At 43.3% G+C, this 21,404-nt stretch overlaps 1 protein-coding gene across 1 annotated transcript in view; it reads right to left on the reverse strand.

The window, feature by feature from the left end:
- Positions 1-19,491, reverse strand: part of LOC308664609 (complement C2-like) — a 57,887-nt gene extending 38,396 nt beyond the window's left edge. Inside the window, exons 1-6 of the mRNA XM_081322002.1 lie at positions 19,210-19,491; positions 13,138-13,371; positions 9,460-9,645; positions 7,025-7,198; positions 4,021-4,134; positions 2,997-3,133 (exon numbers count right to left, since the gene is read on the reverse strand). Of these exons, the coding sequence (XP_081178128.1) occupies positions 2,997-3,133; positions 4,021-4,134; positions 7,025-7,198; positions 9,460-9,645; positions 13,138-13,371; positions 19,210-19,249 (885 nt within the window). The 5' untranslated portion in view covers positions 19,250-19,491. The remainder of the gene's footprint in view (positions 1-2,996; positions 3,134-4,020; positions 4,135-7,024; positions 7,199-9,459; positions 9,646-13,137; positions 13,372-19,209) is intronic.
- Positions 19,492-21,404: the final 1,913 nt, after the last annotated feature.

Here is a 21,404-nt window from a genome sequence, read left to right on the forward strand (position 1 = left end):
GTCCTTGTTTGTGTGTGATATTAAGGACTGATAAGTCACTGATAGGTTGATAACCTGGGGGTCAGCAAGCCTTGGCATTGTTCTTAGAAAATCCTCCCAACAACACACCAGCAGCTGAATACACAAGAGTGGAAGCCCTTGTTTTGCTTTGACGACCCAGCACTATTTCAAAACCAGCTTTTAATCCATTTCTCCCTATTCAAGGTGACTGTACTGCAAACTGACAATCATTGAACAAGAGTGATCACCCCACAAAGAAATCTATAAACGCTTCTGAATTCTGGGAATTGAAGTCCTTGGGAGTTGTCAAGGCTGAGAAACACTGCTACAAATGGTAGATTCAATATGATCTTCAGTGACCTCTTAAAACCTAATTTTGGAGGGCATCGTGGCAGTAAAAGAGCTCTGTTCTTAATCAACTAAAATCCAAGTGCAGGGGAGATTTTCAAAGTAATAAAGGCAGGATAAAAATCTAATAAATAAAATGGGACTGTAGTGTGTAATAAGCCAGAGGAACTTGCAGACTCAAATGTTTCTGGCCAAAGGAGGAAAGTGGCATTGCGTTGTTACACCATTAGTTCTGTTAATTCTATTAGTACCAATAGTAACAGGTGCCATTCTAACTTTGAACGTTCACTAAACGAATTGTTGTAAGCCGAGGCCTATCTGTACTTGGAACAGCTTATGTCCTGCCAACGATACCTTTAACATTATCAAACAACAACATCTGCCTATCCCAGGTCCTTGGGAAGAACTTGATAAATGAATAAAAATGCCAAATCCAGTCGAAACATCTACAGTAGCTGACTGAATGACCAACCATAGTAATATTAAATGTGTTCCGCCTGACTCGGAACAACCCTAGTGGCTCACAACAATCAAATAAAGAAATTACAACTTCCTTGTGTTCCCCCTAAATCCCTCCAGCCAAAGGCTCTATAGCAGGGGTGTCAAACTCAATTTCATTGAGGGCCGCATCAGCATTGCGGTTGCCCTCAGGGAGCTGGGTGGGTATGGCCAGGGTGGGCGTGGCCTACTGGGTGGGCATGGCTAAAGTGTGTATGGCCTACTGGGTGGGCGTGGCCAGCTCTACATCGTTCGCATCAAGGGTGCCTATGGGGGCCTGGGCAGGAGTGGGACAGATCTGAGGGTCTCTGGCAGAAGGAGGGTCTCTGGGCCAAGGCCAAGGCAGTGGGGGCCGTTCCCTCACTGTTTCCAGGATGGCTTCGCGGGCCGCATGAAACCACTTCGCGGGCCGGATCCGGCCCCCGGGCCTTGTGTTTCACATGTCTGCTCTATAGTGATCGGAGGATTAACTTTTCTTTTCTTGCTCTGATCCCCATAAAAATCACATCCCAGCAATTAGTTAAAACTTTCTGTTGGCACCCACAGATATTTATATTCTAGGTCAATTCTCCAGGCTGCTAGGGAAGGAATGATCACTGCAGGGATGCAGTCAGGGAAAAATGGCTTATCTACAGCACCCTCTTTCTCCTGCATTGCTTCTGTCTGATCAGTAACATCTGGGTCCCAGCTGTAAACCACACTCATTTTGAGTTTCAAGGGGTGTGCTTCTTGGCAGTTGTGCCTGCCCTATGGAACAGCGTTATATTGCCTCAATCTATGGAGATTCTCAATCATCCAGGTCATGGTGGTCCCAAAAGGCAACTGGACTTCCTTGTTGTTGTTGTTGTTTTTTCTTTGAAAACATTTTGCTTCTCATACAAGAAGCTTCTTCTATTCTAACTGACTAGTTATTGCCTCAGTACTGTTGGTCTTCCATAAGAGAAGAGTAAAGGCCCTAGAGTAGAATGGAACCATGTTTCTGATGGTGATTGGTGGGGAAGATAGTTATTCTTTCGTTATTCTTAATTGATGTATTAACTCTATAGGTTAAGCTTCCTGGAGCCCCTTTGTGCAAGGGTATAAGGAAGATGGTCTTGACAGAGATATGCAGAATTTGTCCTGTAGGCAAAAGGGCTGAAGCATTATTGATGTCCAGAGTTAACAAGATAACATTCAGAAGGCAGATGGCTCCCTAATTCAATGGAGTATAGGAAGGATGGGGACAATCAAGACTTGTAAAATTCAGTTACTATAGCCAATCTCAATCAAAGGAGAGTTAGGTTTCCTGTAGTGTTTTTCCCCCCTGTCTGGACCTAGTGGAGGGGATATTTACCAATACAGGGATCATGCAGGTTGATAAATTAATAAATAAACCTACATAACCTACTCACATTCTCCAGCCTTGGTGAAGATTTCCTTCCTCACTTCCATCTTTCGGGGATTTAATTTTGTACGCAGTCTGATTTGATTGCTTATAGTACAGTTAACCTGGGTTAGACCTTGTTAAAGTTCAAATCAGTTTATATTTGCAGCGTAAACATGTCCTTATGTCAATAGTCACCAGCACTGTTGCTAACACCACCGCTCTCAAGCACTAGGGGTATTATTATTATTATTATTTATTGAACTTATATACCGCCCTTCTCCCGTAGGACCCAGGGCGGTTCACAAGGCAATTAAAACAACATTACAATACAAAAAGTTAATAACAATTAAAATAGATTAAATTATCCTTGATTAAAATCTAAAACCCCTATAACTCTGATTTAAAAAACCCAATTACAATAAGTTAAAAATTAAAAATTCTCAGTCCTGGCCAGAAGGCTCAAAGAGGCCAGGTCTTCAGGTCCCGGCGGAACGAACGAAAATCTGGGGCAGTCCTGAGCTCTGCGGGTAACTGGTTCCAAAGGGCAGGCGCACCCACAGAGAAGGCCCTCAATTCAAATGGATATAAAGATTTATTGTAAGCTTAAGCTTGCTACAAGAATCTGAACTACTAACAGTCAAAGCAATTTGGCAGTAGATAAGGAATTCAAGATGGGCTGGACTTAGAATGATAATGTGTTTGACCCCTGCCTCGAGCTCAGCCTGGTCATCTCCTAGATCCGCCTCCCAATTCTTTATCCAACTCTATATCTACAGAAACTTACCCTGATGATGATTTGGCTTACAGCATCTTTAAAGATAGAAAAGTTAGGTTCTGTAACGCTGTGGGAAGCATCCAACAGGAAGTAAACATAGAGGAAGCTATCTTTGGTCAGTATAAGTCTTCGGCCTAAATACGGAGCTAATGAGGAGAAGAAAGAAATTGTTATTTCCTAAGCAAAAGAACTTACTTCCACTGATACCAGATACTTCTTTCTCTCTTTCCCTTTCTATAACCTAGGATATCTCCAAAGAAGCTGAAAGTGATTCTGAAGCCACAAAAAAATGGACTGCCCAAAGGCAAAGCCATAGAATTTGCTTGTATAAAATGTATCATGAAATTGACCTGATGAATATCCACAGTGCCACCATTTTGTGTGTTTCTCAACCTTAGAATATGATTCTGCAAGCGCCTGTGACTCATTGCCTGCTTCAGTCCCGCTGGAGATCTCCCCTGCATCTATCCTTTAATTAATTCAGAATAAAATTGCGTAGGTTCCTAATCGATACTGAATGGGCTCTCTTTAAGTGCCATGGTATCCTCCAAAACTAATTTTTAAGAGATCTGTGAAGATCATATTGGAACTACCATTTATAACAGTGTTTCTCACTGTTTGATACTTGAGAATTTCTACTTCCAGAATTCTCAGACTTCACTTTCGAACTGCTAGGTTGGCAGAAGCTGGGACGAGTAACAGGCGCCCGCTCTGTTACGTGGCACTCGGGATTCAACCCGCCAAACTGCCGACCTTCTGATCGACAAGCTCAGCATCCTAACCCACTGAGCCACCGTGTCCCTGAAAACCCTGGTCTAATTAGTAGTCATTAGTAGCTACCAATAGCTACTGATCATGTTATCTTGGCCTTCCCAGGTAAACCAGACAGGAAACACAACTAGGTGAGTGAAAATTACTTTATCATAAGGCTACATTAATAGTATTTCGCAAGTCTGAAACTACAAATTTCTGCCTGCCACTTTTAACTGGTAGACCCATTAGACTAGCTGCTCTGGAGAGAAAAAAGACTCACTTTTAATTGTCCCAGAAGGGTCCAACTCGAAGGTGGATACCTCACTCAGAACATCCGTCAACGAGGCCCCAAATTCAGCTTTAACATCTTCAGCTCGGTCATAAGAATAACTGGCTGTGAGGAGGAGAAAAGGGGATCATCTTGTGTTATTGTGAAAGAGATGAAGATGCTGGTTCCAGTATTTGAGGGGCTGCCACAAAGAAGAGGGGGTCAAATTATTTTCCAAAGCACCAGAGGGCAAGACAAGAAACAATGGATGGAAACTAATCAAGGAGAGAAGCAATCTGGAATTAAGAAGAAACTTCCTAACAGTGAGGACAGTTAACCAGTGGAACAGCTTTGCCTTCAGAAGTTGTGGGTGCTCCAACACTGGAGGTTTTTAAGAAGAGACTGGACAGCCACCTGTTTGAAATGGTATAGGGTCTCCTGCTTCATTAGGAGGTTGGACTAGAAGACCTCTAAGGTCCCTTCCAGCTCTACTCTGATTGATTGATTGATGAGAGATTGCTCTGAACAATATTTTATAATTAATCTGATCAATAATCTTTCCATCTTTCCAACATAAGAAAGGAATTCAATTTTTTTTACAAATATCGCTATTAGCAATATTGCTATTCTCAAATACTGGAAATACAAATACATCTTTATTTAACAGGTTATTTCAAAACATCAGAAAAAAGCATTGGCTGAATACAGGTAGTCCTTGACTTGCAACAGTTCATTTAGTGACCATTCGAAGTTATAACGGCAGTGAAAAAGTGACTTATGACTGTTTTTCACTCTTACAACCACTGCAGCATCCCCACAGTCATGTGATCAAAAGTCAGACACTTGGCAACTGGTTCATATTTATGATTATTGCAGTGTCCCGAGATCAACTTCCCTCCGCCCTGTGCGTTCCCACAGAGAGGGCCTCCTCAGGGTGCCACCGATCAAAGAATGTCGTTTGGTGGCCCCCAGGGGGAGGTCCTTCTCTGTGGGCGCCCCGGATTTATGGAATCGGTTGCCGGTCGAGCTCCGGATGGCGCCCGACCTTCGCTCCTTCCGACGCGATCTGAAGACGCATTTATTTGAACAAGCCGGCTTGGCCTGATGGGGGATGGGTTGGGTTTTTTATTGTCATTTTAATATATGTATTTACTGTTTTTAGCTTGGGCATATATTTAATTCTTTTTTAACTTTTGCATTTTTTGTATTTTTATATGTCTGCCCTGCTCACCGCCCTGAGTCCTTCGGGAGAAGGGCGGTATACAAATAAATTATTATTATTATTATTATTATTATTATTATTATTATTATTATTATTATTATTATTATTATTATTATTATTATTATTATTATTATCATGTGATCACATTTTGTGACCTTCTGACAGGCAAAGTCAATGGGGAAGCCAGATTCACTTAACAACCCTGTCACTAACTTAACAACTGCAGTGATTCACTTAACAGCTGTGGCAAGAAAGGTCATAAAATGGGGCAAAATTCACCTAGCAATTACCTCATTTAGCAACAGAAGTTTTAAGCTCAATTGTGGTCATAAGTCAAGGACTATCTGTAGTTAGCATGGTAACAAAAAGTGTCTTAAAATTCCTTAATTCAGGTTTGTTTTATTAACATCCAGAGTCCATTTGTTAGACATGTTAACAAAATATCTCCAAATGTATTACTTTAACACCAAAAGAAGACTCAGATTTGACACAGATAAAAAAACTACAGACCGATATCATTATTGAACGTGGATTATAAATTTTTTACTTCAGTAATGGCTGAGAGACTGAAAAGATACTTAACTGAATTCATACATTCAGACCAGAATGGTTTCTTACCAAAGAGACAAATCAAAAACAACTTAAGAGTGATAATGAATGTATTAGAATACTATGCATTACATCCAGGGAAACAAATGACACTAATATATTTAGATGCTCAAAAGGCGTTTGATAATGTTTCCTGGCAATTTATGATACAGCAATTACAAATAATGGACTTTGGACAGAATTTTATAAATATCATAAAAATGATATATAACAAAGAGCAAAAGTGATTGTGAATGGAGATTACACTGAGAACTTTGAGATAAGGAAAGGAACAAGGCAAGGATGTCCATTATCTCCATTGTTATTTATTTTTACTTTGGAAGTCTTAAATAGAAACATTAGACATAGAAATCAAAGGATTAGAAATAAAAGGCGAAACATATAAATTACAAGTATTTGCTGATGATTTGGTATTTATTTTAGAAGAACCTTTGGAGATGATTTCTAAACTATTGGGAAAGATAGAACAATATGGAGAAATGGCAGGACTGAAAATAAAGAAAAACCTAAAGTAATAGCTAAAAAACTTACAAACAAAAAAAACAAATATCGGAAAAAACAGAATTACAGATAGTTAAAAAGGTTAAATATTTGGGAATACAGTTGAGAGCAAGATGTTCAACGATAAAAGAAAATAATTACACAAAATTATTGAATCAAATAAAATTGGACTTGGAAAAATTGAAAAAAATTGCAATTGTCAATATTAGGAAGAATTGCCACAGTGAAAATGAATTTACTACCGAAAATCTTATTTCTATTTCAAACAATACCTATAAAATAGGAGAAATTTTTCCCCCGAAGATTTGAATTAATTAATTCTTGAAATTCATTTGGCAAGGAAAGAAAGAATCTAGTAGCTCTGCTATAAATACTTCAAAACCTCCTTCCAGAGGGGAGCAACAGAAACAGACCGTGAAGTGGGTGTGAGGGGTATCTAACAATGCTTCGAGCTCTAAGCATATAAGCAGTGTCCTGAATAACAGGAAGCAGGATTCCTATAATCTTCTCAGCTGTCCTTACCACTCTCTGTATGGACCTTCTACCTGAGGAGATGCATCCTAATTGAAAAGGAGATGCATCTAGTGAATGTAAAGAAAGGATGCAGAAGCTAAAGGACAAGTGGTGACACTGGAGACCATCTAACCTAACCCGCTGGAAAAGAGGTGTCCTTGAAATGCATACCTCTACAACTTGGCTGCATATCAGACCATTCGCCATCCAGCATGCAGACCCGTTGGGGTGATCCAATCAAGTCTAAGTTATTCTGACACCGGAATGAGATCCGATCACCAAGATGGTTGCCTTTCCCTGTAGCAATCGCCCCCGGGGGCACAGCAAGAGTGCGGCAGTGCCCAACTGTGGAGAGAAGACAACAACATCAACCCAATTGTAGAGGTGAGACTGTAGCAGATGATGTGGGAAGATACGTAGCTACTCTCATACTGCTTCCAAATGCTTCTTCATTTTTACAGCAGAGTACACAGGTAGTCCTCGACCTATAACAGTTCATTTAGTGACCGTTCAAACGTTACAACAGCACTGAAATAAGGGGCTCATGAACATTTTTCACCCTTACAACCGTTGCAGCATCCCAATGGTCACATGATCAAAATTCAGACACTTGGCAACTGGCCTGTGATTCCTTTTCGCGACCTGACAAGCAAAGTCAATGGGGAAGCCAGATTCACTTAACAACCATGTTACTAAATTAAAAATGGCAGTGATTCACTTAACAACTGGGGCAAGAAAGGTCGTAAAATGGAGCAAAAAAATCACTTAACCTCTATCTCACTTAGCAACAGCAATTTGGCCTCAATTGTGATCGTAAATCGAGGATAACCTGTATTGTGTGAAGTGTGCACGGATGTTGCTAACAGAAAATGTGGTGAAGGCCACTCATCTTGAGTTGAACAAGTAAGATGTTTAGTGTGGAGGCTGTTTAGTGTATTTCCAAAATGTACGCAAAAGCCTACTGTGAACCCGCCCAAAAGATAAATTAGAAGTAGAGGTGATGTCATCTTCACAGCCAGGAAGGGACACCTATCATATGTTGTATGTAGTATGTTTTAGGTGTCGTGTATGTGTCTCGCTGTGAGAGTGGGCAACTAAATTTCATTTTTGATGTGCGCCATTGTGCCCACAGTAAAAAAAATGACAATAAAGATTAGCTTACCTATCAGAGGTGGACATATTGAAAGCCTAAAACAAAGCCTTACCTCCATCACGACAAAGCCAAAAAAATACTGGAATAGGATTCACATCTTAATACAGAAGATTCTCAAAGTGAATATATAGATAACAGCAGAAACTTTCCTTTTGGGTTTTATGGATAAAGACTTTGGTGGGGGTGGGAAAGGAATGTTGATCTTATTATATACAGTATGTTGACAGCAGCAAGACTACTTTATGACTGCAAATGGAAGGACACTTTGATTCCCACAATGGATGAATGGCTGCAAAACGATGGAGTTAGTGGATGAATGGCTGCAAAAATTGATGGGAGTTGGCTAAATCGAGTGCTTTGATTAAAGAAAAAAACCACAATTAATTTTGTTTCTACTGGGAAGCCACTTCTGGACTTTGTGCTTGAGGTGGAAAGGAAAAAATAAAACCTTGGTTTGGGTTTTTACCAATTAGATAGGTGTCGATGCTGCTAACATCGAATGTTATTGCTTCACAAGAGATGAAGAAGTAGCTATTTCATATGTTAAACTTGTGTATTACTTTAAGACTTGCGTACTGCTTTAGTTTAAAGTTGGGAGGAGGGAAGAGTAGGAATGCACTTTCAAGGCCATTTGTCTCTCTTTGGCGGTTCTTCTAACGGAAGGGAAACTGATTCTTTAAATTAATTGGAGAATATGATTAATGACAAAATTAGAAAGGTGGAGAATTGTGTTTTAATATATTGTGCAAGGGGTGGAGATTTCAGATTCTAGCTTCCTTCGAGCAAGCATTTGCAGGTGTATTAGGCTGAATAAAGGACTTTTAAGGTAAACAATGCCTCCGAGTCACTTGAAAAACCCATACGTCGGAAACTTGACAATAGGTTTATTGTTGTAGAAATGGCTAGTTTATATTACTACATAAAAAGTAAAAAGTTGAGATTTGATGCTATTATCTTATTCTACTGCACCAAAGGGGAGTTGGAAGTTAACACCTTTTCTTTCTTGTTTCCCCTTGCCTTACGCTTTTCCCTGCCCTTCTCCTTCCCTAACTTTCCCAGTATTTTCTTTAGTAGCTTTGTTAGGGACGCGGTGGCTCAGTGGGTTAGGACGCTGAGCTTGTCGATCAGAAGGTCGGCAGTTTGGCGGGTCGAATCCCGAGTGCCGCGTAACAGAGTGAGTGCCTGTTACTCGTCCCAGCTTCTGCCAACCTAGCAGTTCGAAAGCACGTAAAAATGCAAGTAGAAAAATAGTGACCACTACGGTGGGAAGGTAACAGCGTTCCATGCACCTCTGGCGTCTAGTCATGCCGGCCACATGACCACGGAGACGTCCTCGGACAAGCGCTGGCTCTTCGGCTTTGAAACAGAGATGAGCAGTGGCCCCTAGAGTTGGAAACGACTAGCACGCATGTGAGGGGGAACCTTTACCTTTTTAATAAAAAAAAAGATTTACCTCCATCATCACAAACAGGAGCAGTCCCATTCCATTGACCGTTGGGCTGGCAGTATCGCTGGGATGAGCCAAGAAGCTGGTACCCATCAGAACACTGAAAACTCAGGATGTCACCAATGGGGTGGAAAGTTCGTCGTGGGGTGAAAAAGCCATTTTCAAAGTCTGTCTGCCCCGGGCAGCGTATGTCTGCAAAAAAAAAAAAAAAGAGAGAGAGAAGAGATCAGAACTAGAAGACCCAAAATTTAGGCTCAGAATTAAAATGGTACAATGAAACGACATGTTTCAAGTGTAAGTTATATCTTGCCTTTTCTCCATAGCAGTCTCTGGAGATTTTCCTTCATTCAACTCATGGTTGTGCCAAAGGTGCTTTTTTTCCAAAAGGCAACTTGGACTTTTGTTGTTCCTTGAAGACGTTTCGCTTCTCATTCGAGAAGCTTCTTCGGTTCAGAATCAGAACCAAAGAAGCCTCTCGGATGAGAAGCGAAACGTCTTCAAGGAACAACAAAGTCCAAGTTGCCTTTTGAGAAAAAAAAGCACCTTTGGGACTCCATAGCCCTTGTTCCACTACCGTGGGGTGGGCACATAGGTCACCATTGGCATCAAGTTCCCCAGGAAGCTTCTGTGGCTCAGAGGGGACTAGAACACCTTCACCACTAACCCATACAGGCTTTTGGGCAAAGGAGGAGGAAGTAGTTCAGAATTTGCCAGGACTTGAACCTAGGTCTCCATGCTCACCGTCCAACACTTCTTGGTGCCATCTTTATATGCCATCGCTTATCGAGGAAATGCTACAAATCTCTCTTTTCTGGTTTCACAAAGGTTTTGTAATGGTAAGTAGGAAAGACCTTGGGAGACTGGGCAAAGGGATATGACAAAGGGAGCAGTCAAGTAAGAGACAGCATAGCCAGCAACTGGAGAGCGGGATGGGGCAAGAGGCTCAGAAGAGATCCTCTTTCATTTCTCTGGCTGTCGGAAGAGATTGGGGCAGGGGGGGGGGTGTATTTGTAGTTTGCAAGACTCTGTCAATGTAGCTTTACAATAAATTCAAATTAGCTCATCTGGTAGTGATTCCTATTTGGTTTACCCCAAGAGGCTGGCAAAGGTCCGGGTGCCTTGTCTTGCAGTACAGCTATTGTAGTAGCATTGCCTCAATCCTCTAAATCTATCAAATCAGGTCTGCAAAAATTCAGACAGTCACTAGAGGGCAGAAAAGAGTTAAGATGATCTTCTCCTTACATTGTCCTGGTGGTAGCCTTGGGTCTTGCAACCTAAATCTCGTAGCCCTTGGCTTGAAAAGCAGGACAAATAAAGTGGTGGAAAGCTCCTAATCTCAGGGGCTAAAGCAGGGGTGTCAAACTCGCAACGTCACGTGACGTGTCGCGACATATCTCGGCTTTTTTTTTTGCCATTGCCGGCAGTGGGGTGGGCGCAGTTTTGCCAGGATGCATCCGGCCCGCGGGCCGGCAGTTTGACACCCCCTGGGCTAAAGGATCAGAAGTCGCTTTTTTCAGTGCCGTTGTAACTTCGGTCACAAAATGAACTGTTGTAAGTCGAGGATTACCTATAGTAAATCCTGCTGGGAAACCTGGTCCAAGAAACTGCTTAAAGATGGGAAGGGCCAATTAAGTCACTCAGCTGACGTGGAACCCCTGGAGGGTCAACTATTATTGCAGGTTTTAAAATCTTTGCTAATTTTTAAAGAAACTACTGCAAAATTATGTTAAATCGCCTCTGTGGAGCAGAACTCTACATGCCCCATTGTTTGCAAAGTGCTCACTGCCCTTCCCTTTCCAAACATTTTGAGGGGGGAAAATAAATGTGAAGTTTATGCAGTTTTTTTTTAATTATCTTTTGGACTTTCAATATTGGCACCAGCAAATGTAATGACTGGGAAATTCCTATCGTTGCATAAGCATAAATGAGCTCTGATAAGAGGAAAGAGAAACAAAAATGCTAATGGGTAAGAAATATGATGGTTTTAAAATGATACAGAATGAACATGTTATACAGACCTTGGCTGATAACCATTAATGCAAACAGACCAGCATTCAACAATAAATGTTCTGGCTTATCAAAAACAAACATACCCAGTGGGAACCACTGAATAAATTACAGAGCCACTGAATAAATTACAGAGCCTGAACGGGCTCACCAAACTTGGCAGCTTTAAGACGTGTGGACTTCAACTCCCAGAATTCCTCAGACAGCCATGCTGGCTGAGGAATTCTGGGAATTGAAGTCCACACGTCTTAAAGCAGCAGGGTTTGAAGACCCCCTGCTCTAGATAGTCCTCAATTTCCAACCATTCATTTAGGGACCATTCAGAGTTACAGCGGTACTGAAAAAGTGATGTCAGGTTTCTGACATACGGGCTTTTCAAGTGACTCTGAGGCATTGTTTACCTTAAAAGTCCTTTATTTAGGAAGGAAGCTGGAATCTGAAATCTCCGCCCCCTCGCACAATATGTTAAACAAAATTCTCCACTTTTCTAATTTTGTCATTAATTATATTCTCCAATTAATTTAAAGAATCAGTTTCCCTTCCGTTAGAAAACCCCGCCAAGTTCTTATCTTCTTTAATTTCATGGCCTTGAAGGTACAATCCACCTCTTCCCCCCTCCCAGCCTTAACTCAATCTCTTAAAGCAATACACAAGTTTAACATATGAAATGGCTACTTCTTCATCTCTTGTCAAGCAATGACATTCGATGTTAGCAGCGTTCACAGTTACGACCTTTGCACCATCCCCCTGGTCACACGGTTTACATTAGGACGCTTGGCAACTGGTTCATATTTATGACGGTCGCAGTGTCCCGGGGTCACGTGATCCCCTCTTGCGAGCTGCTGTGTGGGAACGGCCAGTTTTTGGCCTCCCAACCTTCAGCTTTCCCAAACGTTTCTTATCGGCCTCTATGTGAATTACAGTGATAAGCACACTCTCCTGGTTCGCACAGGATGGCATGTGGGAGGTTTGGGAAACGCTATGATAGAGCTTTCACATATACCGTATTTATCGGCGTATAACACGCACTTTTTCTTCCTGAAAATAGGGGGCAAATGATGTGTGCGTGTTATACGCCGATATAATTTACGTTTTTTCCCCCCTGAAATTTCCTTTTTAAAATGAGGTGCGTGTTATACGCCGGTGCGTGTTATACGCCGATAAATACGGTATCTTTTAGTATCTTGTTTTTGTAATGATCTCATAGGCACCTGAGTAGTTCTCACTACGTATCCAATTATCACTATGTATCCTATTTTTTTTGAGATTGATGGGGTTTATGCAATGTTGTATTTGGTATTCAGAAAAAGGAGGTGAATAAAAGTTCAGCGGGCAGTTGCTCAGGTGTTTTTTTTTTTGAGAGAGAGACGAGGCTGCCTGGCTGGTTCAGAGCATCTCTATCGACCCGGGTCTGAATTCTTTTCCCTACACTGCTGACAAGCAAAGTCCAAGGGGAAGCCAGATTCACTTAACAACCATGTTATTAACTTAGCAACTGCGGTGATTCACATAAGAGCTGGGGCAACAAAGGTCATAAAATGGGGGGGGAACTCACTTAACAACTGTCTTGCTTTGCTTAGCAGCAGAAATTAAGGGGCTCAGTTACGGTCGTAAGTGGAGGACTACCCGTAGTTATAACTTGTTAACATGATGTGTAAACGGTAGCCTAACACTTACCTCTGCAACGTGCCACTGCGGTGGGTTTTCCACTAGGATGGTGCATGGGGGTCCATTTGCCATCCGACTGGCAGACTCGGCTGGGTGTGGGATACGGGTACGTGCCAACTGGGCAGGAAAAGGTCAGGATGCTTCCTGGATGATATCCATCGGAGAGAGAGATGCCCCCACCTTGGATAGATACCCTTGGACAGGATAGCGTTCCATCAAGGACCAAACTTTGGGTGGCAACAGCTGCAAGGCACACGAAAGGGATGACATTGGTTTTGGTTATGAAATAGACCCCTTTTATGAGATTGTCAAGAGAGGGAGGGAGGAAGCAAGGAACAAGGAAGTTTCCAAAAGAAGACTTCTGCTCTGAGATCATTATTACAGTCTTATTAAATAAATGGACTCTTATGCAAACATTTGGGGGGTAAGGAGATGCAGAGGTTTCATAGAATAACAGAGTTGGAAAGGACCTTGGAGGTCATCTAGTCTAACCCCCCCTGCTCGACAAGAAGAGTCTATACCATTTCAGACAAGTGACTGTCCAGTCTCTTCTTAAAAGCCTCCAGTGATAGAGAACCCAAAACGTCTACAGGAATGCCGTTCCACAGGTTAATTGTCCTGCTAGGAAGTTTCTCCTTAATTCCAAGTTGCTTTTCTCCTTGATTAGTTTCCATCCACTGTTTCTTGTCTTGCTTTCTGGTGCTTTGGAAAATAGGTTGCCCCCCTCTTCTTTGGGCCAGCCCCTCAAATATTGGAAGACTATCATGTTGCCCCTAATTCTACTTTTCAGTAAACTGGACACTCCCAATTCCTGCATTCTTCATATGTTTAATAATCTGCTTGCATTGGGATATTACATAGCTCAGACATGTCAAACACAAGGCCCGGGGGCCGGATCCGGCCCGCGAAATGGTTTCATGTGGCCCGCGAAGCCATCCTGGAAACAGTGAGGGAACGGCCCCCACTGCCTTGGCCCTGGCCGAGACCCTCCTTCTGCCAGAGACCCTCAGATCTGTCCCACTCCTGCCCAGGCCCCCACAGGCACCCTTGATGCGAACGATGTAGAGCTGGCCATGCCCACCCAGTAGGCCATACGCACTCTAGCCACGCCCACCCAGGCCACGCCCACCCAGGCCACACCCACCCAGCCCCTTGAGGGCAACCGCAATGCTGATGCGGCCCTCAATGAAATTGAGTTTGACACCCCTGACCATAGCTTAACTCATTGCTGCTCTATGTCAGGTAGAAAAATAACTTCATCAATCCCTGCCCTCCAAACTGAGTTTTCAATTTAAAAACAAAACAAAACACAAAACCCAAACCACAAACAATTTGATCTAAATCCTAATTTGCTGATGATGCAAAGTGTTTTCCCCTTCCAGTTTTTAGCTTACAAATCATAGTTGCTTCACATGCTATTTCCTGCCTTCCCTGAAATAGGCAGATCTGCAAGAATTAAAAAGGGTGTAAACAAAACAATAAAAAATGATTGGAAATGACAGAAAACGAAATCGAAAGTGTACAAATTGTGGATATGAAATCCTGCGTAAAGAAACATCAAAAGTTGCTCTGCAAGTAAAAAAAAAAGGTCTGCAAATGGAGATAACGGCACAGTAGATATGCAAGGCTGTATTTGTATCCTGGTATTCCTCGCACACTTTTATCCTCACAACAAAATTGTGGCATAGGCCTGGTGCTGGCTCAGTTATTCCCATTTGCCTTTCTCCCTGCACAAATTCACCTTGCTAGTCTCTTTTTAAGTGCTGTTTCCCAGCCCCTGAGACAGATTAAAGCAGTGTTTTTAAAGTGTGGGACCTAGAACCTCTAGGCCAGCCCCAAGTTTCTCTCTGGGGTCGCCAAAATCAAAATTATTTACCGGCCCATGTTGAAAAATAATGCAATCTTAAACTCCCACCAAACAATCATGAGAAACAACATGGCATCAAGTGCATCACTTTAAATTTTTAACTCCCACAGCAGTCTTGGAAGACTGATATACTGCAAGTAAATCTTATATGAGCTGAGACTGTTTGTTTTTTTAATCCCATTTATATCCCGCCCTTCTCCGAAGACTCAGGGCGGCTTACAATTTAAGCACAAACCAATGTGCTTAGCAATAGCCTTCATTCTATGTATATGCCTGCTTATTAGGGCTTTTCCCCCCCAAAGCGGCATTATTACAAAGTCAGCTTATTGCCCCCAACAATCTGGGTCCTCATTTTACCTACCTGGGAAGGATGGAAGGCTGAGTCAACCTTGAGCCTGGTGGGATGCGAACCTGCACTAATTGCAGGCAGCTGGTGTTACTTAAGGAGGCATTAGCCCACTGCTCCACCAAGGCTCCTGTTACCCTATGGACAAGGGACCATTGAAACTATAGCTCACATCCTACTAACTCTACTGTACCTTTCTGTAAGGACTCATGGACCCATCTCATAGCACCTCACCTGGGAAACACCAATCTTTTTTTTAATCTACAATTGTCATCAGATCAGACAGATGTAGTCTATTTGAATGCGGCTAAATTTTGTTATGCCGTCTGCAAAATTAGGCTGACTTTGACTGCCCACTGACAGTTGTTAAATATTATCTTGTCTTCTTTTATTTTTTTAATGCTTCTTATTTGTGACACTATGGGACACGGTGGCTCAGTGGGTTAGGACGCTGAGGTTGTCGATCAGAAGGTCGGCAGTTTGGCGGGTCAAATCCCGAGTGCCGCGTAACAGAGTGAGCGCCTGTTACTCGTCCCAGCTTCTGCCAACCTAGCAGTTCGAAAGCACGTAAAAAATGCAAGTAGAAAAATAGGGGCCAACTACGGTGGGAAGGTAACAGCGTTCCGTGTGCCTTTGGCATCTAGTCATGCCAGCCACATGACCACGCAGACGTCCTCGGACAAGCGCTGGCTCTTCGGCTTTGAAACAGAGATGATTGTAATTCCTCTCTGGACAAGGAAAGACTGGAAATCACCCATAAGCACTCCATAGAACTGCTCCTTGCAAGGAGACCGCAAGGCAGCATCTCCAGCAGGTTTTGCCAATGACCAGGATTTTAAGGATTTCCTTATAGATAAGAGATGGAATGTGAAAAGAAGGGATCATTTGTTGTATTTTAAGAGAATGTGTTAAGTTACCTGTTTACACCTGCAATGAAGGGGGAAGGTTAGGGGTTTTTTTCTTCACCATATTCCTATTTTTTCTTTTTTTTTCTCTGATTTTCTTCCTACTTTTTTCTGCATCTTCTATTTTTTTTCCTTTTTATTCTGTTGTTCTTTGTTTTAAGTTTATATTTGTTCTTTATTATCGTAATTGTGATTTTTTAAATAAAATTACTATTTAAAAAGCAAGCTGTGAGCTCAGGCACTGCAGGACAAACTTGTCCCCAGAGCTGGGGTTTTTTATGTCATTAGTTCATGATTAGTTCATCATCTACAGCCTGTACCTCAACAAAGCTTAAACTTGCCCTTTTTAGCTGTTGCAGTTTTCCAATAGCAGTTTTCCCCTCTCACCAGCCCAATTTTTCCCATGCATACAATCTTGGCGTGTTTCATCAATGACAGTTCAAATCCATCAAGTGAACTACACGGGCCAAGTTCCCACAACACACCGGGTGAAAATGTAACTTGCTTTGTGCTTCAGTTTGTTATGTGCAAACTCAGCTTGGATCTCCTGCAGGGCAGGGGGGTCCCCTACCCTGGTCCAGCACTGGTCCGCGGCATACCAGAAACCAGTCCGCACAAACAAGCAAAGCCCCATCTGCAGGATGCAGGCGGTACATGAAACCACGCCCCCTCCGGTCCGTGGAAAATCTCTGGTGCCCAAAAGGTTGGCGACCTCTGCTGTAGGGAAGAGATCCCGCCAAGTTCTGTAGAACTTTGCTTTCAACTGCATGAATTTCTTTGCTGATTTATTTCCCATTAGATTTAGTCCTCGACATATGACCAATACTAAGCCCAAAATTTCAGTTGGTAAGCAAGACAGTTGTTAAGTGAGTTTTGCCCCATTTTAGGCCCTTTCTTGTCTCAGTTGTTGAAATGAACCTTTATTGTCAAAGTACAACTATGTGTACATTGAGATTAGCTGAGCCTCCCTTTGTGCTCCCACCCCCCAACACACAGTGACAACAAACCCTCCATCTTACTACACCATGTGAACCAACTACACCACACACCGGCCTCCCAAGTCAATTCTGCATAAAATTCACAAAAGTTCACAAAAGTTATTTCTCATTCAAAAGCCTAACAGCCCACGGATAGAAGCTGTTTTTCAGCCTGTTGGTACGGCTGGCTATACTCCTATATCTCCTACTCGATGGTAGGAGAGTAAAGAGATACCGTCCAGGGTGTGAGTCATCCCTGAGAATCTTCCTCACTCTTCCAAGGCAACGAATCACTGCAGTTGTTACATTAGTAACACAGCTGTGACGTGAATTTGGCTTGCCCATTGGCTTTGCTTGTTAGAAGGCTGCAAAAGGTGATCTCCTGACCGCCGGATGCTGCAACTGTCATAAGCACATGCCAGTTGCCAAGCATCTGAATTTTCATCACATGACCACAGGGATGTTGCAATGGTCGTAAGTGGTGAAAAATGGTCATAAGTCCCTTTTCTCGGTGCTGTTATAACTTTGAATGGTTATTAAACAAAATCAAGGACTACCTCTAGAATTCCCCTTCCACCTGGATGTAAATCTCACTAAACTGGTGGGACCTACAGAGAACAGGCAGAATCCAAGGTAACTTAAGCGCAGCACAGAAGGCTAGAAAAAAAAAAACTAAAACAAGAAAGCAAAATCTTGGCGGGGGGGATGGAGTAAGAGAAAAACAAGAGTTGGAAGGGACCTTGGAGGTCTTCCAGTCCAGCCCGCTTGCTCAAGCAGAAGACCCTGGGCCTACACCATTTCAGACAAGTGACTGTCCAGTCCCTTCTTAACCCCCCCCCAGTTTTGAAGCACCCTTCTTCTGGAGGCAAGTCGTTCCCACTGATGAATCGTTCCGACAGTCAGGAAATTTCTCCTTACTCCTATAATAATAATAATAATAATAATAATAATAATAATAAGTTGGAAGGGACCTTGGAGGTCATCTAGTCCAACCCCCTGCTCAGGCAGGAAACCCTATACCATTTCAGGCAAATGGCTGTCCAGTCTCTTCTTAAAAACTTCCAGTGTTGGAGCATTCACCACCTCTGGAGGCAGGTTGTTCCACTGGTTAATTGTTCTAACTGTCAGGAAGTTTCTCCTTAGTTCTAGGTTGCTTCTCTCCTTGACTAGTTTCCATCCGTTGCTTCTTGCCCTGCTTTCAGGTGCTTTGGAGAATAGCTTGACTCCCTCTTCTTTGTGGCAGCCCCTGAGATATTCGAACACTGCTATCATGTCACCCCTCACCCTTCTCTTCGTTAAACTACACATACCCAATTCCAGCAACCTTTCCCTATATGTTTTAGCCTCCAGTCCCCCAATCATCTTTGTTGCTCTTCTCTGTACCCTTTCTAGAGTCTCGACATCTTTTTTACATCGTGGTGACCCAAACTGGATGCAGTATTCCAGGTGTGGCCTTACCAAAGCATTGTAAAGCGGCATTAGTACTTCCCTTGATCTTGATTCCGTCCCTCTGTTAATGCAGCCTAGCACTGTGTTGGCTTTTTCGGCAGGTTCTCTCTCCTTGGTTAGGTTGGGTCCCCCCAAAGGTTCTTTTAAAGGCGGAGAGGCTTTCATGGGAATTCTCCCGCCCAGGATTCGAATTCCAAACCGGGAAGAAGAGTTAAAAAAAAGACCGACGGGGACGGGAGGAGGAGGAGGGGTGCGTCCGAAAGAACGCCAAAGCAAAAGGCAAGCCTCACAAAAGCGAACCTCGAATTGGAATTAGTCGAAAGTGGGCAGAAAAACAAACCAACATTGGAACCAGGTGAGAGAGAGAGAGAGAGAGAGAGAGAGAGAGAGAGAGAGAGAAATAGAAATAGAAATAATAGAAAGAGAAAGAGAAATAGAAAGAGGTGCTTTGACCCCCTTCCCCGCCCAAAATCGTCCCTCCGGGGGGGGGGACTGAATCGCCGCCCCCCAACTCGGGTGGCAGCGTCTCCCCACTACCTGCCACGAAGCAGGAGAGCCAACAGAGCTCGGGGACCATGTTGCGCAGCCGAGGAATCCCGATCGCCGCTCCGCTTTCCACCCCGCAGCCTCGGAAGCCGGGAAATCCCACCGCAAACGTTGCCAACCAGCCAGCCACGGAAAAGCCGCTCCGCTTTCGGTCCGCCTTTCCCGCTAGACAAAATCAACTAAGCGGCCGGGAAGTAGGGTGGTGGTGGTGGTGGCGGCGGTGCATTGATTGGCGGGAAAAAGGAGAATTGCGCAAACTTGGGTCAAAACCCGTCCCGGCTCTTTCTTTCTTGAGGTAAGCCAAATCGGAGTCTTTCCTGTTGCTTCAAATCCGGAGTGGGTGGATGGGGGGGGGGGTCAAAGAGGGGTGAATCGAAGCTTTCCCTTCCTTTATTTTAACCCATCGAGATCGCAGCTGCTGCGAGTTAAGTGTGGGGGGGGGGTGGAAAATGCTGACCTCGAAGGGATTTTACCCCCTTTCCGCCCCCCCGGGAGAGAGAGAGGGGGGGAAAATGCAATTTGGCCACAGGCGTGCGTGCACACGTAACTGAGCGACACGCGTTCCGTCCGCGCAACGTTTGTTCTCGCAGCGTGGAGAAGCTGCTTTAACTTGGTTGGTTAAAAGCTGCCGGCTGTGGCGTTCGCGGGGCTTTCTCGCTCGGCCCGGTCTTAATAATAATTAATAATAATAATTAATAAATAATAATAATAATAATAATAATAATAATAATAATAATAATAATAATAATAATAATAATAATAATAATAATAATAATAAGTTGGAAGGGACCTTGGAGGTCATCCAGTCCAACTAGTCCTCCTGCCCGCCTTGATTTCCCGTAAACCAAGTTTACAATACTTTAGTTTGGAGTCCAGGCAACGAACACCGCGCCCGACTTCGCCCGACTTCGGTAAATACCAGGGTTTTTCCCATCCCAGTTAGATGGAGTTGTAACACAGCTCAGGGGTATCTGAGGACAAAACCAGGAGAGCATGAAACTCCTTATAGGCCATAAGGGTTGAGGATTATGGGAACTGTAACACTACACCTCTTAGATTTATATCCAGTGGGCAGCCGGTTGGGGAAAGACTGCCTGTGCCTGCTCTGCTAATTTGGCTGGATTTTAGTGATTAAACATAGGAGGAGAGGCTGTGGGCAAAGGTCTCCCTTTATTGTTGTTTCTTTCATTAAAAGAAATCTTGCCAAAAAACGGGGAGGGGATCGAAGTAATAACTAGGGGAAATCAGCCTTTTCCACTTTGCCCTCAGGGCAGAGTTATTATTTGACTGATTTTAGGACTGAGACATTATTATTAATAGTATTAGTATTATATAATTATATTATTACATATTTAATAATAACAATATAAGGGACGGGATGGCTCAGTGGGTTAGGACGCTGAGCTTGTCGATCAGAAGGTCGGCAGTTTGGCGGGTCGAATCCCGAGTGCCGCGTAACAGAGTGAGCGCCTGTTACTCGTCCCAGCTTCTGCCAACCTAGCAGTCCGAAAGCACGTAAAAATGCAAGTAGAAAAATAGGGACCACTACGGTGGGAAGGTAACAGCGTTCCGTGCGCCTTTGGCGTCTAGTCATGCCGGCCACATGACCACGGAGACGTCCTCGGACAAGCGCTGACTCTTCGGCTTTGAAACGGAGGTGAGCACCGGCCCCTAGAGTTGGAAACGACTAGCACGCATGTGCGGGGGAACCTTTACCTTTACCTTTAACAATAACAATAATAGTATAAAAAATACGACTTGCCTGTGTCCGAAAAGTCGTGGGAACATAGGATGGAAAAGTCGTGGGAACATAGGATGGAAAAAGTTGTTGAGAATGAGAGGGTGAAGATCTTGTGGGACTTCCGAATACAGACAGATCGCCATTTGGAACACAACACGCCAGATATCGCAGTCGTAGGGAACCGAAGCGTACAGGTGATTGATATCGCTGTACCAGGAGATGCCAGAGTCGAAGAACAAGAACTGGAAAAAATTACGAAATATCACAACCTGGCCATCGAAACTGCACGATTATGGATGAAACGTGTAACGGTGATACCCATTGTCATCGGGGCACTGGGAACTATGTCCAAAAACTTTGCAAAATACATCAAGAAACTGCAGCTTCCTGCAATAACTCCAGCAATGCTACAAAAAACTGTGCTACTCGGAACATTTTAAGGAGG

This window comes from Vipera berus (assembly GCF_964194415.1).
Source record: "Vipera berus genome assembly, chromosome: 2".
NCBI lineage: Eukaryota > Metazoa > Chordata > Lepidosauria > Squamata > Viperidae > Vipera > Vipera berus.